Source organism: Thermobia domestica, chromosome 5, assembly GCF_964235325.1.
Source record: "Thermobia domestica chromosome 5, izTheDome1.hap1.1, whole genome shotgun sequence".
In the NCBI taxonomy this organism is placed as follows: domain Eukaryota; kingdom Metazoa; phylum Arthropoda; class Insecta; order Zygentoma; family Lepismatidae; genus Thermobia; species Thermobia domestica.
The window spans coordinates 67,694,800-67,710,125 of record NC_137458.1 but is presented as its reverse complement, the minus strand read 5'-3'; the positions used below and the strand labels follow the sequence as shown (position 1 = coordinate 67,710,125).

Here is a 15,326-nt window from a genome sequence, read left to right as displayed (position 1 = left end):
TCAATCCGTTCCTGATTATGAACAGTATAGTAACACAAAAGATATATAAACTGTGTTCCCAATTTGTCGCATGGATTAAATGGTAGACTTTTCACATATGGAAATTAATTCAGTTTCAGTTCTTGCATTATTTTAATCTGTACGCCCACAGAATATTGAGATTTCAATTTCTATTTTAAATTTGAAAAATTATTCCACTTAGAAGTAAACAGTGAAATGAAATGAAATCTATCTCCCACGGTTATGCCGGGTAGGTTAAAAGAGGCGGTGATGATGAAATAATGAATGAAATGGTGGAATGAAGAAAGTGGGAGGAAACGAGAAAACCCCGAAGAAACCCACGCACACGGTGTTTGTCCACCACGAAGTTCACTTGGCGCGAGCTGGGATCGAACCAGGGACCCATGCACCAGAGGTGAACGCTCTACACAGAGCCACCGCGGCCCCCGCAATAAACAGTGAAATAAAGAAACGCAAATTCTATGTAATTTTCAGTTTGATATACACTTGGAGACATAAAAACGGCTTCAAGATATTAAAAGGAATTAATCTTTTCGCCATTGGATTAAGACATTATGAGTAGTTATTATACTACCCTATCTAATAAGGGACTGAAACTCAACCTCTGAGAAACTATTATTTTAATGAGAAAAAGCAGAAAGGTTATTACTCACCGCAAAAAATATGTAGCAGTGTACAATATCAGCGAGTTTCTATTCCCGTGTGTTTTAATGTTTGGCAGAAGATTCGTTTTTTACATATCCTAACCTTTTAACCATTTATAACCATCCTTCATGCTTATTATCCTTTTTGAAGTCTACCACAGGCTGATGAAGGAAGTAGCATGTTCCGAAAGCGCTACCTGTTGCATGTAGAAGAATATTCTGCTACATATTTTTTTGCGGTGAGTAATAGCCTTTTCGCTTTTTCTTATTGAATATAATCACCGCTCTCAATATTGTGATATGTATTATTTTACTTCGTCAGCTAATACAAATACGAAGGAAAAGTAATATACTTAATTAAATGTAATATATGCAATCAACTGTTAAGATGTAAATGAAATAGTTTCCATAAACTAATAAGCAAGTATTACAAAAGTTCAATGAGTTTTGAGATATTTCTTAAACACATATCAGTTTCTACAATTATAAACAACTGACTACTCATTTAGTGAGAGTTTAATCCAACTAATGCGAAATTAGATGCATGTTTAATAAAAAACAAAACTTTAATAGTTTAGATGATACATGATGGTTTGCATAGTATAGAAATAGTTTACATAATACATACAGTTTGCTAGATAATTTTCGTTTGGACAATTCATTGCTCAACTGAATTCTATACAAACTGAGTAAGTTTCCCAAAGTCACCAACGAAACGAAGTCAGAAATGTGCAACGTTTCAGAAATTGTATTCTCGTGTTCAGGATCAAATAAAGCGACCAGAAGAGAAGTCTATATTTTGTAGTAAAGGCCCTGAGTTCAGTATCAAATTCGGGTGTAATGACTATTTTTTACTGTTCCCGCTCATTCAGAACTCTTATGGCCCTGGCGGGAACTCACGTGGTTCAGATTCCATGTTTATCAGTAGGTCCACGTTCCATATAGCCTCGCTGCAGAACGGGATGCTGTACTCAAAAACAATTACAACTCTTATGGCTTCCCACCAAGTAGAAAGAATTTTTATTTCAACTAAACGGCTTAGAAAAAATTAGAGAGCAGCACAAATTTTATATAAACATGTTGGATATACTTACCATCTGTAACATAATCTGATAACAATTTTCCAATTAAATACTTGTCAAAAACTATTTTAATAACATCTCCAGTAAATATATCTATGAATATATTTACAAGCATTCCTGAGTTAAAAATTATTTGGAGGACGCTGTTTGTCCGCCAGCGACAATGTAGAACCTTATAATGTGTAAGCAGCTCCTGCAAAGACAAATTATTTAGAATAGTTTCATATCTCACTAATTCTTGCGAACAAGTATCATTTCAAATAATAAATTTAAAAAAAAATCACCAAGACAAGATAATTGCAAGATTTCTTTGAACATATATGTCCTCAAGTGATTAGCAGAATGTTAGTATATGAGCCAGCGACATTCACTATGAGAAGGATATTTCGATTTCTAATCGACTATACTATAATTTCAAGTTAATCCTTTTAACATGTGGCTTTTTAAAGGAAATTTTAGACTTTTAGTTGCTCAGCTAACGTTTCAGCACTATTCATATGAGAAATATGGTTCGTATGTAATTTTCTTCAGAATGAAACAAACTTTCAAATGATACTATATATGTGGAAATAAATAACTCAGGAATTTTTCTCCAAAAAAATCCCTTCTGGGGGAAATTATATACCCTCTGGAGCAGCTCCAGCTAGGACTACATGAATATAATTTCCCTTTTAAAAAAATGCGGTATAGGTGATGTGTGTGTGCGAAATTTTATAGCGATATCTTCATCGGGTACGAAGGAAAAACTATTTCCTTCGTCACAATTTCTTTCGAAGAGACATTTATCAAACGATCGAACTAAGAACACAATCTTCTGGTATTTCCACGCAAAGCATTCAAAAATAACCCACACAATTATCTTTCGCTTCTATACATAACACAAACTACTCAAAAATACACGCACTGTCACCAAAAGCAACATTCGTTTGGAGCAGAACCAAGCACATACCAAAATCTTTCTGAATATGGGGAGGAAAATGAAAGAAGGGGGAAGATATAAGGTTCATTTATATATATATATATATTTCTGCATAAGCTGCACAGCTCAAATACCGAAAACGATGGTGATTTATGATACAGCATATGAAACATATTCGTTAAAAGGGTTAAGGATACGGTAACAGAAAATTGTTCATTCCTTATTTCACTCACCCAATAACATACAATGTTCTCTATCATAATTTGCATTGATATTTCTGTAAATCAGTATAACTTCTTTTCAAGTTACAGATTTTCAGAGACCGAAGTAATCGAATAAGCACCTGTATCCAGGATAGAATACAGTTAGGAAATAAAGCTATTATGCCAACACAAAATTATTCAGAAGTAAACAAATAACCAAAACATTGGTTAGCCAGCAGTGACATATGGGTAACAATCGTGGGTATTAACGACAAAAAAAAAAAAAAAAAAAAAAAAAAAAAAAAAAAAAAAAAAATTAAGGACGTTTGAACGAAAAATACTAAGAACACTCTATGAACCGGTGAAGGAAGATGGAAAATAACACACGATGCACTCGACATATTAGTTAAGAAAGAAGACATGTTTAAATTCATCAAAGCATAGCGAATACAGCTAAGTCATGAGGAAAGGAGGAAGTCATGAAGGAAGGAGGACAATGCTCAACGAATTGTGTAAATGCAGACTTTATATGGGAAGAAAAAGAGGATGACCTATATTAAGATGGGCGGAGGGATTTAAAGACCATGAAAGTGATAGGATTACAAGATAAGATTTAAAACAGAAAGGAATGTAGGAAGATTGTAGAAGAGCCCAAAGCCCACACAGGGGGTAAGTAAGCTATCCACAGCAGAGTGAAAATATCATTTGTGGCATTGCAGTTGCAGTACTATTGATTAAAAAAAGGAAGGTCAGAACCAAGATCTTGTCCCCAGATGATGTAGCGTGGGTAGAAGAGGAAAAGAGAAAAAAAAAAACAAATACTTGAATGAAGAAAATCTCAAAACAGTACTTCGAAGAAGACAGTCAATTAGCGTAATACTCATTTTGATTACCTTCTTACCTTAAGCTGGTATTCAAACATTAAATGATATAAGCAACATTCCTTAAAGTGTACATTTATTGTCTAACAACCCAATATTCTTTATCACAGCATGTAAGTATCACAGCAAATTTAACACAAATATTTGCAAGAATTAGAACGAAAGAATTAATAAAAAAATCAATTACAGTTACGGAGTTTAATATAAACTTGTATAATATAAAATATAATGTTTCGCTCGGTTAAATCTTAGTCCAACATTTTAACAGATTTTCAACGGATACATTTCTTCCTTTAGTTTAATGGTTATTCACTGGAGGTATAGTGATGTTTGGCTTTAATGATTGGTTATTCACTGAAGATTTAGTTTTGAAATAATCGCTAAGAGTTTGTTGCACACGAATTCGTAGTTACATTTCGCTGCCTAAAATACTTACAACGAAGTTTACATATAATCGTGTTAGTCACCATAAAAGACCTTATACTTTTACATATAACATTACATCCATCTTCAATGTTAAACAGGGTTAATTATTATGTCCCACCGACGCGCGTGTCGGAACCTGGAAGTGAGAATAATTCACAATCTGGCTCAGGTGTCACCGGAACGAGAATACGAACAGAGAACATCAATATACTGAGTAAATAGTCTCTGTTCCAAGACAGCGCAATACCAACAACACTCTACTACTATTTTAAATTGAAGACACACCTGAAAGCACCGAAACAGTTATTTCCGTTCATGTATAACATTCCTGTTTATTCCTTAAAACTTACAATTCAATGTTAGGTTCGAAGTGAAACTTTACTATAGGCAGCCAACGCAGTACCCAACCGAACGACTGAGACTAGAGTTTATTGATCTTCACAAGATATTACTACGAAAATTAAGCTCTGGATGTTCGTAAGTGTCAATTTATTAACGTGGACAAAAATATAAACTGATGTATGTATGTATGTATGTTATGTATATGTATGTTAACGAAAGAGACGATCATTGTTTACAAAACCCGAGCGGATATCATACATTTGTTGTGAAGTTGCAATGACTATAAAGACATTTGGACGTGAAATATTCTTGAATAACAACTGAACCCACAGAAGAAGAGACCAAGACTTGTAGAATTACACTTACATGAATACATGCAGACAATAGAGGAAACTTCTTAATCTACTAACGTAAATTATTTACAACACAACCAGCTGTATTTCACACCGATAAGGAGAGATAGACGACAGTGCGTTAAGCACGATGATTACGGGGTCCGGCGCGATGCAGGTAGTCAAGGCAAGAAATTCCTCCCATTGGAATAGATTTACTCAGTCATGCTGTAGCATACCTTGTGCAACGTGAAGCTAAACGTATTTCAAATGAATCTTAACGATATACTGTAATACGAATATTTAACTTAACTAGGCAGTCAGATCTACGAATTCTTTCTAAAGTTACTCTTAATAATGTTATTTTTTTGATAGTTTGCTTATCTGATGACATGACGATAGTACGAAGACATAACATTTTCCATCACAGAATCCCTTCACAACGTTATCCCTTCAGCCAACTCGCCTAATCGATGTTCACTTCAACGTCCCAACGGATCTGTGCATGCTTATGAATAATTAGTTTTACCTGAGCTGCTATATGCTATACTCCAGCTTATACCGCAAACAACATCACAACCGCCAAAGATTTCCATGTGGTCAATAAGTTCTCGCTCTGTTTTGGCATCTTCTTTCTTATTTCATTTAACAAACAATCCAATTACAAGGTAAGCAGCACTACCATACTTAAACCTTAAATAGAGACCACAATCAGTCCTCAATTGGTCCGATGAACATTAATGTTTTTAAAATCTCAAGAAGAGATTTGGAAAATCCTTGCTTTTACACCATATTCCTTTTGTTCAGTGCAGCAACACAGATTACTACCAAAACGGCGTAGACATCGAAATCGAAACTATCGATTGTTAGCCTTTCCTACCCAAAGACAATTTATCTCCAAAAACGTTCAAACACATAAATAAAGGAAGCATTATGAAACATATTTATTATTCTAAAATGATTTATGGGAAATATGAAACAGAAAAAAAAAGAATAACAAAGAAGGAAATATAACACGAGTATAGAGCATAGAGAGAAAGAGAGAGAAGAGAAATACTTACCTCCAGCTCTTTGATGCCTTCTTTCAATCTTCCTGGCCGTTTGTTATTTGGACTCCATACTCCTCCCCTTTTACCTGCATAGGATTTCTTTCCTTCAGTATATGGAGAATCTCCAACATCTTTTTTCTCATGATACCTGTTAATGAATTTTAAAAAGTCCAGTAATTTAATCTCATATGCATTTGCATCTAACATTAATAATCCTTGCTGACATTTTGTCGGAAGTCCTGAATACCTCAAAACACACACTGATCATTCAAAACATTATGATCACTCGCTACTTTTCGAACGAAGAGGTTGGGCTGACGTAAGAAACACAAGTCACAGCAGAACTGCTCGCCAGACGGGAAGAGAGAACTCACTCGATCACTCAGTATGACGCTTGTATGTAGAATGGGCAAGGCCAGCGCTATATCCAGTTTGACAGAGGCCAGACCGCTGGGAACACGCATTTCGGAAACAGCGTGAATTGTCGAGCTCCCGTAGTTCCCAAGGTGGGAAAAAGACTGTATACTGCCTTCATCAAATCAATGGCCGCGTCAGAATCCGTCGTCTTGCAAGTAAACGAGATGCTCGAAACATGCACAGTAGGACGATGACAGGCCGGTTGTGGCTCCATTATGATTTGGGAAATGTTCACATGATCATTCCATGGACCTGGTAGTGCATGTGAAGGGCACCATGACGGCTTCTAGCTATCGGCAGGTCATTGCTTATCACGCACACTCATTCTTGCTGGCCATATCTCCAGCTGAGCAAGGCTCAACTTTCTGCAGGACGACGCTCCTTGTCACAAGGTCAACATTGTGTTGCAGTGGTTCGAGGAGCACAATGGTGAATTTCAATTGCTGCAACGATACCCAAACTCTTTCGACTGACATAACAAACAAATGGACTGTCTATATTGAGTTTTAGTTCTCCTGTGTTCTGGTCACCCTATAAACTAATGCAGAAAAGCACTCATCCACCCCACTCCCCGACATCTTTTTGAACCAATAATAGCTATAAACACACAGCTGCGCCGCCACAAAACAAACGCATTTACTTGTCAGATGGGTTATAACAGCTTTCATATCTAGTGCAATGTTGATATATATGAAGGTGAAAGTAAGTGGTAGTGTTTCTAAAATGGTGTTCATAAGACGTACAAGCTAAACACGGTGTTAAAAAATACTTTACTCACCTTAAAAGCTTGTGAACCATTCCGAACAGCTATTTTGACAGCTAGACTGTCGTACAAATGATGAATGAGGTAAATTCGCAGTAAATCTTAGTGTGGCTGAACGACAGTCGTTGCTGAGCCCGGCTCGCAATCAAGTGCAGTCCCCCCATATGCTACACGGTTCGATAAAGTTTACGTCTGGACGTCTAGCAGATCAGAATAGAACGCGTAGAACACTCTGGGTTACCCAGCCGAAAGATGGCGCCCCGCAATGTGTCAATATACGGTTGTGGGATTGACGAGAGGAATCATCAGTGAAACCTTTTCCTATTTTTAATTGTTATTATTAACATAAAATAGTTTACGTAATCGAGGTCAAATGCCGTTTTTCTAAACAAATAAAATGAAATGAAATTTTTGAGATTTACGTCCCACGCTTCTGCCGGTTAGGCTAAAGGAGACGGTGATTATGAGAAATGAATGAAATGGTGGAATAAAGAAAGTGGGAGGAAACGGGAGAACCCCGAGGAAACCCACGCACACGGTGTTTCTCCACAACAAAGTTCACCTGGCGGGAGCAGGGTTTGAAACCGCGACCCCATGCACCAGAGGTGAACGCTCTACCACTGCGCCACTCTAAATAAATATGTTAATGAGAGTTACAATTCAAAGTATACAGGTAAGCGATAATTGATTACTTAACATATGAATATAAAGGTGTTAACAGCAAGTACAATTACTATTTCAAAATGTACCTCTCCTATCATAGCTTGATTAACTTATTTCTTTAGAACTTCTATTAGCAATTATCTAATGAAATAGCTGTTAATTTTAACTTACCTAAATGCTCCTAAATCTGTGTCTCTTATTGCTATATCATCTTTCAACGTCAAGAAGTGAGCTTCGCTCAGTAGCGTTAACATTTTGATCCTGAAAAAACAAATAAGGCACAATGAATATAAGACTTGTATTCAATTATCTTCATGCAGATTTTCTACGTAAATAACTTTATTAAAACCATAACACTGTAAAAGTTGGGCTCATTTTACTCAAGACTAACAACTATTAACCAGTTTATGTTTCACAACTAGTGGCTAATTGAAAATATCGAGCGATCAGACTAAAATTTTTGAAAATATGTAGAATGAAAAGCATATATATATAAATATGAGAAACTGACTTACGTGTACCTGTATTTTGATGTACCCTTATATGAAATATTTTTATCCTATATCTTATAGCACACACAATAATTAAAAGAAGTTACAAAATACTACGGGAAGATAGATACCTATAGACCAGTTTTCTTCACAAAAAGATATAACTGCTCTTACTGTGACAATGTGATTATCCACGCAAGAAGGGCTACATTCTGGATGCTCTGACAGCTGATAAGACTGTGTTTTGCTTTTTTTAAAAATTATTATTATTATTATTATTATTGTGCTACAAAAGACGTGTATACATTAACTGCAAAAAATATATACTTTTCACGATTTTCTAACACAGCAGAGCCGAGTTACATCAGATTCGGTTGGGTAGTTTTGTTTCTACTTGTTCGAAATACGTCATATGATGACCGTAGTACTCGTTAGTAAGATACTTTTATTGTACGCTACCCCGTCCATGTCACTTACGTAAGTACTCTTGTAGAACCCTCCAAAATTTGTTGGTTTTCCATGTTTGTAATACTGTAGCGTCCTCAGTTTGTAACACTACATAACAAGTGTAGTATTATAAATTTTCATTTTGAATGCAGATTTGAAATTTGTAATAACCTGACGCAGCCGTTTGAAAAAAAAAAAATACAACTTAATGTTGGGTTGGCAACACTGTTAACCGAGTGGTATAAAATTTTTGCATGGTACAAAATTTCAGCGTGTTTTACATTAGTTTGAAAGTTACAAGGGCGTATCAAGATAAATCGTTCACACTGGCCAACAGCTCTCCCGACCAGTCCACCTTACTTAATTAATCTCTACTCCTATTATTTCCCACAAAATATTATCATAAAAACTATGTATTTGTAATCCGAAATTATTAATCTGGGTTAATATCCATCACGATTACTTCTATCATGATAAATCGAACAGAATTTACGCTAGCGTGTTTTGTAAGCTGGCAGGGGTTAACAGAAGTTATGCCATTAAACCTATTGCAGAAGGTGCATATCTTTATGAATTCATTAGGATATCTGTTTTGACGTATTGCAAAACAAAACATTGATTTCGATACCGGTACCGTGCTTTATAATGAAACTCTTCGAAATACACCTTTCTTAAAAAATCATCCAAGTAATATTTTACGTATAATGTAGTAAACAAATGGTTCATGCGTCAAGAATTATACGGTGGAGTTGGCATTTACTGTAGTTTTTCTTGACTACTGAGTTTCCTATGTTCGTGTTCCTCTCCCTTTGCATTCAGCTCTATCCATTCGTTATTCTCCTTTCGTCGCTTGCTATATAAACTAAACTAACCGAATGTGAATATAAATTACCAAACTTGTAACATTTTTTAGAGAAAAGAGCTGGACCCCTTCTGCTAAACATAGGCCTAATTCGTACCTTCAAAATGGGTTAACTGGTTTCCCGGGTACAAATTGCCCGCTGCGAGGAGAAATTCGTCTGTTTTGAATTTTTACTTCTTTTCCACACTTCGCACAGTTGATTTTAGGTTTCAACATACCATGACGTTGCGAAAACTTTATAATATGACACTCTTCATCACACAATTCTTTATAGTAAAATCCTATGTTTCCCTTATATCCACTGCTAACACGAACAAAACATTACCGCCGTTAATTTCCACCTTCTTCGCATCATTATTATTATTATTATTATTATTATTAAGATCATGCTAATAAAATACCATAAATAAACATTTTTGTAAAACTATTTATAGTTTCGAGAAGGTAAAAGTACATCCTTTGAAAGACTACTACACACCCCCTTATGGTAGTATACCCAGTATTAATAAAACCAAACTAACGAAAGCACCAACACTATATTAACACTTACGGCACTATACCCGTATGCCGTACGTTGTTTGTGTTTTGGCACACAGGACGGGGGTTTAATGTTACTTTCATGGGTTGAAAGAACTAAGAGAACATATGGGATTTGAAATACCAAAAAAACCTCGTCTCCACAGCCATAACATAACATTAAAGGCCCGTCCTGTGGGACAAAACACGAACAACGTACGGCGTGCGGGTATAGTGCCATAAGTGTTAATATAGTATTGATACTACCATAAAAGGGTTTGTTTCATAACCCAAACGAATCAGATGGTGTTAGAACTAGCTAAATGTTATATTAGTGTAGGGATCCTGTATAATTTTCCAAAAAATGATAGCATTTCGCTTATTTCTACTAATATTAATTTAGTTCAGGTTAGCTTAGGTTAGTTTATGTTAGGTTAGGTTCGATTTAGTTACGTTATGTTACGTCTAAGTACTTGTATCATTCATTTCTCCTGTAAATTTTATGTTTTTTACGTGCTTCTGGACCCCTTGTACTAAACATACTCCAAGAATTATTAAGTACGATTATGTTTTTGAAGGTCAAAATCATTGAGGATATTTTATGTATTTTTCCACTATCCTCATTTATTCGTATGCCCCTGTCGCTGACGCGCCTGCTCCCTACGGACGCACCCTCTCGTTCCGCTCTGGCCCCTCTGCTGCGCTCCTGCTTAATTCGGTTAGATAGAATTCCTGCTTTTTAGTGACCATTTAGCACAAGTTGGTACGTGGTTTATGTACTACTCGTCACTTAGTGCATGTTTCGCAAAAAGAAACCTTAAAATGCAATAAACGTGTGAAAATTTGGTAAACCGTCTGCTCGAGTAATGCCTATCAAAGTTAGAATGAACAAGACACAAGTATACTCAGGATAGACAGAGGGTTACCAATGCAATACAGCCGAGTGGCTGTTTAGGCGCAATTCGATTTGATTCTTCTTGGCAAGTGCCTCGGATGCGAGCTCGAGCAGTAGTTCGGATCCTCTTTCATAGGACTCCTCTTATTTTACCTCTATAATAAAAACGGACATTAAGCTCTCTTTTAAGTAACCCTCGTTATCATTTTATTGTGCTACCCATATTTTTAAAATATGTGCAATCCCTCTGATAAGCGTCAATATATATATTATATCCTACACCCTGTGATAAACTATTGCAAGTTTCGCATCACCCGTCTACCCCCACCGCATTGTTTTACTGTAAATGCAGTGATTCCTACCCTCAAGCATTATTTACAAGAGTATTAAATTAAAATTAAACAAGAACTTAATTAACATTTTACCAATTCAATAAAAATAATGTTCCAGTCAGAATAGCTTAGTTGTTAATGTGTAACTAACAACGGATATAATATTCTTTATTAAAAAGAAAAGCATGTCTTCTCTTCTTAATTCATACTTACCCGTTTGGTCACATATTGTTCTGTTTTCAAATATTTATAGACAGATTTTAAAATAAATATTCCTTCTCAATCTATCACCAAATCCTTATCACAGACTAAATACAACCTATTAAGCAAAACGTCTAATCCTCATCCATCACCATCACTTCTTCTTTCCCATTAATCTCACTGTTCCTCCAGACTCTTCAACCTATGAGCAGCTCTTCTTTTAGATTAAGCTCATTTTCCGTTGAATGATTCAATAAGCAAGAGATCACAATTACAATGGAAAATCACAGTTAAGATTAGAGCCTCGATACAAAGCAATTTGCATCAATGCAACTCAAAATTTCAGTTTTAGTTGCAATGATCGTTATCATATCACATAGGGAGTATGGTGTCTCACTGTAGAATGCTTATCTCTGGTGTGTGAGGTCCCTGGTTTGATCTCTTGCCAAGTAAGTCTGTGGTGGACAACCTTGTGTTCGTGGGTTTTCTTGGGATACTCTAGTCCTTCCAACATTCTTATTCCACGATTCTTTCATTATCATTCACTTGCCTTTAACCATTCTTCTTCCTTATAGTCTCATGGAACGTTAAACTGAAAGATTTCATTTCATCAGATCACATGATTGTGCGCTATGATGTCAGGTAGTCAAATTGGTATTTGCAATCAAATTGCCTATTGCGAATTCATACATAAAACGGTCGTTTGCGGCCAGTTATTTCTTATATAAACTGGCAACCTGGGAACTTTGTCCCCACACCCTCACATTTGCTTGGCCTATGGTCTCTGCCTTCATATTTAAGCCGTTGTTTTCACACTTCGCATGGCAAGAGTACATTTATGGCTTTATTCTTTGAGAAAAATTTAAACCTTTTGTCTTTTAGAATGTGCATTTCAATCCAGCTGAAATGATAAAATTGTATATCGGCCAACTGCTATATGTGTTCAAAAATTCATTTGAAATGGTTCACACGTTATTAATAAACTTTACTGAAATTATGGCACAACCGTAATCCGAAATTCGTTTTGTATGGCCCACGTGTTCGTTACCGTATTTCCGAAAGGACTTCAAAAATTTTTCGCCATGTCATCACAACAAGACTTGATTGACGTTAACCCTTTGAAGACCAGTGGATGAAATTTGATGACGGTACTGAAGTGATCAGTGCTGCAGGGTTCTGTTTGTTTTCCTGCTTCTCTCAAAACAATCGTCCTGTCGAGCGCCAATGTAACTGTACGGTCTAGTTGATCGATTATTAATGAAGAAAAATTTTAACTTTTTAAATGAACCTCGCATAAAAGCACTCTCAAGAATTTTTCTCTCAGCTAACGAACGAATGTGCATATATGTATGTACGTCTCGTCTGCGACGGAGATAGTAGAGTTCCTCTCGCTTTCCTATATAAGGAGCTAAAATTCAGCACAATGGACAAACTTCGTCTCTAAGAATTCCTACCTATAAGTTGTCATAGTCATTTTTAACTTCTGACATCACCAAACTGCGTAGCAAAGCGGATTGTTGCCTAGCAACGCGAGGAGACGGAGAGAAAAAGTGCTTTAGTCTGACAAATACACCCGGTGAAGTTACCACGAGAAACTGGTGCGATCGACTGGAATGAACGAGCAATTCGAAATAATGTTTTATTCAGTCAAGTGCATAACATAAATCTAAACGTCGTAACATTGAATTAACACCATAATAATGAAGATTATAAATAATTTTAAAATGTTCGTCTAGGAACGTTAATCTAAAAGTTATCTCAGCGACATGGAGTAGCAGCAAAACCAACCTGCACATCGCCCGGAAGATGAAAGGAGAGCAACCTGCAACCTTTAGGACACCCCCATGGAATCACCAAAATAGTTTCCCTTCAAGTGCTATCCCTAGTGAACAGTGATAGTGAATTGTGAAATAAAACAATGTGACATAACATAATCTATAAATTCGGGTCGTCCGCGTCATCCGCGTTCATAATTATAAATGGGTCTAAATTAAAATATCATTACAATAATTGGTTATCCAATAGAAGTGCCTGAAAATAATGTAATATATGTTCGTGAAGTTTAGTGTTGTTAATTAAAGCAAATAGTGGAATTCAGAGTATCCTTTCAAGCATCAATCATGGTTCATATTTTAATTTGTTAATTTTAAGAAATAATATAACACAATTTTCTTTTCAGCACAATTAAACAGCACCTATGCAACATAATAATTCGTACATTATTAAATTGCATTAGTGCTGAAAATACAATTAGAATCTGTTTTTGTGCCGGTTTCCCCAAGACGTTCTGACCGAACTCTGGAGTAGTGTAGTCCTGTGGCTATATGGTCAGTTTTGATGGTCGATCCAACCCGCTAGTAAATGCTAAAGAAGATACGCTGACGGTGGAGAATCGAATCCCAGACCATAGTAAATGCATAAGCCCACCTTGGGACCGTAGGACACGAACTACTTACAGTAATAAAAGGGTTTACCCCGATAGGGAGTGAGTATAATCGAACCCAATACTCTAACATATGGTTTATCCCCACGTGGGACGTACCTGGATCGAACCCTCTAGTATCAATATTTCTGTAAAAAGTATTTTTTGTATTCCATAAACATTCATTTTTCTCATATAATTATAAAAGTAATTTAATGTAAAATAAGCATAACCGCATGCCGGACACTTTTCCTTTCCCCTGAAAATGTTTTGGAATCAGGTCTTTACATTAGGCAATCTGATCGAATCGACCACAGAAAATAGAACGTCTTTCAATTCAGTTGCCAGTCGATTAGTCGCCTTCGATCAACAAGCGATTAAGTTGAAGTCTCGTTTACACGGTCGATTAAGTTGAAAGTGACGTCAATTCAACTGAATCGAACGCAAATCGACTAAGTGTAAACGCCCCATTAGCCGACTATTTAATAATATGAATACTTCTTGTCGTCATTTATAAAAAATACATTACACAAGAATATTAGAATATGTTCTGGAGTTCCTGTCCTTTTGTCCAACCAGAAGTGATATGTGTTTTTTTCTTCCGATCTGATAGAGTTTTGTAGGAGTTAAGGCCATACGAATAAGATTTTATTATATAATATCGTTTTTGCTCTAGTCCAATATTTAATCGTTACTTGGTGCTTGGTTATCTCTATAGCCTATTATACATCGTCATACTTTTCCATCAAATATTGTATCAAACATTTCTTTGACGTTAATTTGGTCTAATAAGTTGGCTAAAACTTTTGCACCCATTATAAACGATCAAATATAAAGGTGAATATCATTGCTCAATTGTTTATAGGCTTTTAGTATGTAAATGATCGCTCCCCCTAAAGAAGTATTTGGATCTCCCTCCCTCAGGGGCGGATCAAGGACGGACTTCTGGGGAGGGGATTGTGATACTTATACTTAGAGCTACTTTTAAGATCTCCAAAATCTGGGGTGGGTTTTATTTATATATAAAATTAAGAAAAGTTTCCGCTTCTGGGGGGGCGATCGTCCCGATTACCCCCTGGATCCGACACTGCCCTCCCGACCCTTAAAAAATCCTCGGCACAACCATGAGCATAGTCCATATACTGAAATGAATAAGTAATTGAATGAATAAATATTAACAAATTAATATTTGATATTTTCTGACATCTAAAGAACAGTCATCTACCATGTCACTGGTTTGGAAACTTTTTGTTAAATTGGCACGATTTTTTATCCTTGTTCAAAGGTGCCGAGGGGATAAGAGATGGCGCTGTAAACACTAAGTATTGGGGAGCCTTGCTCCCATTTTTTATTCAATTTTTACTATTTACAATGCATTACTTTGGACAATTTTATTATTTGTTACAATTTTCATATAC

At 36.0% G+C, this 15,326-nt stretch overlaps 1 protein-coding gene across 1 annotated transcript in view; it reads right to left on the bottom strand.

The window, feature by feature from the left end:
* frtz (WD repeat-containing and planar cell polarity effector protein fritz) overlaps positions 1 to 11,654 on the bottom strand; it is a 56,401-nt gene extending 44,747 nt beyond the window's left edge. Inside the window, exons 1-4 of the mRNA XM_081758735.1 lie at positions 11,499 to 11,654; positions 7,914 to 8,003; positions 5,912 to 6,047; positions 1,760 to 1,940 (exon numbers count right to left, since the gene is read on the bottom strand). Coding sequence (XP_081614861.1) covers positions 1,760 to 1,940; positions 5,912 to 6,047; positions 7,914 to 7,996 — 400 coding nt within the window. The 5' untranslated portion in view covers positions 7,997 to 8,003; positions 11,499 to 11,654. The remainder of the gene's footprint in view (positions 1 to 1,759; positions 1,941 to 5,911; positions 6,048 to 7,913; positions 8,004 to 11,498) is intronic.
* Between the last annotated feature and the right edge of the window lie 3,672 nt (positions 11,655 to 15,326).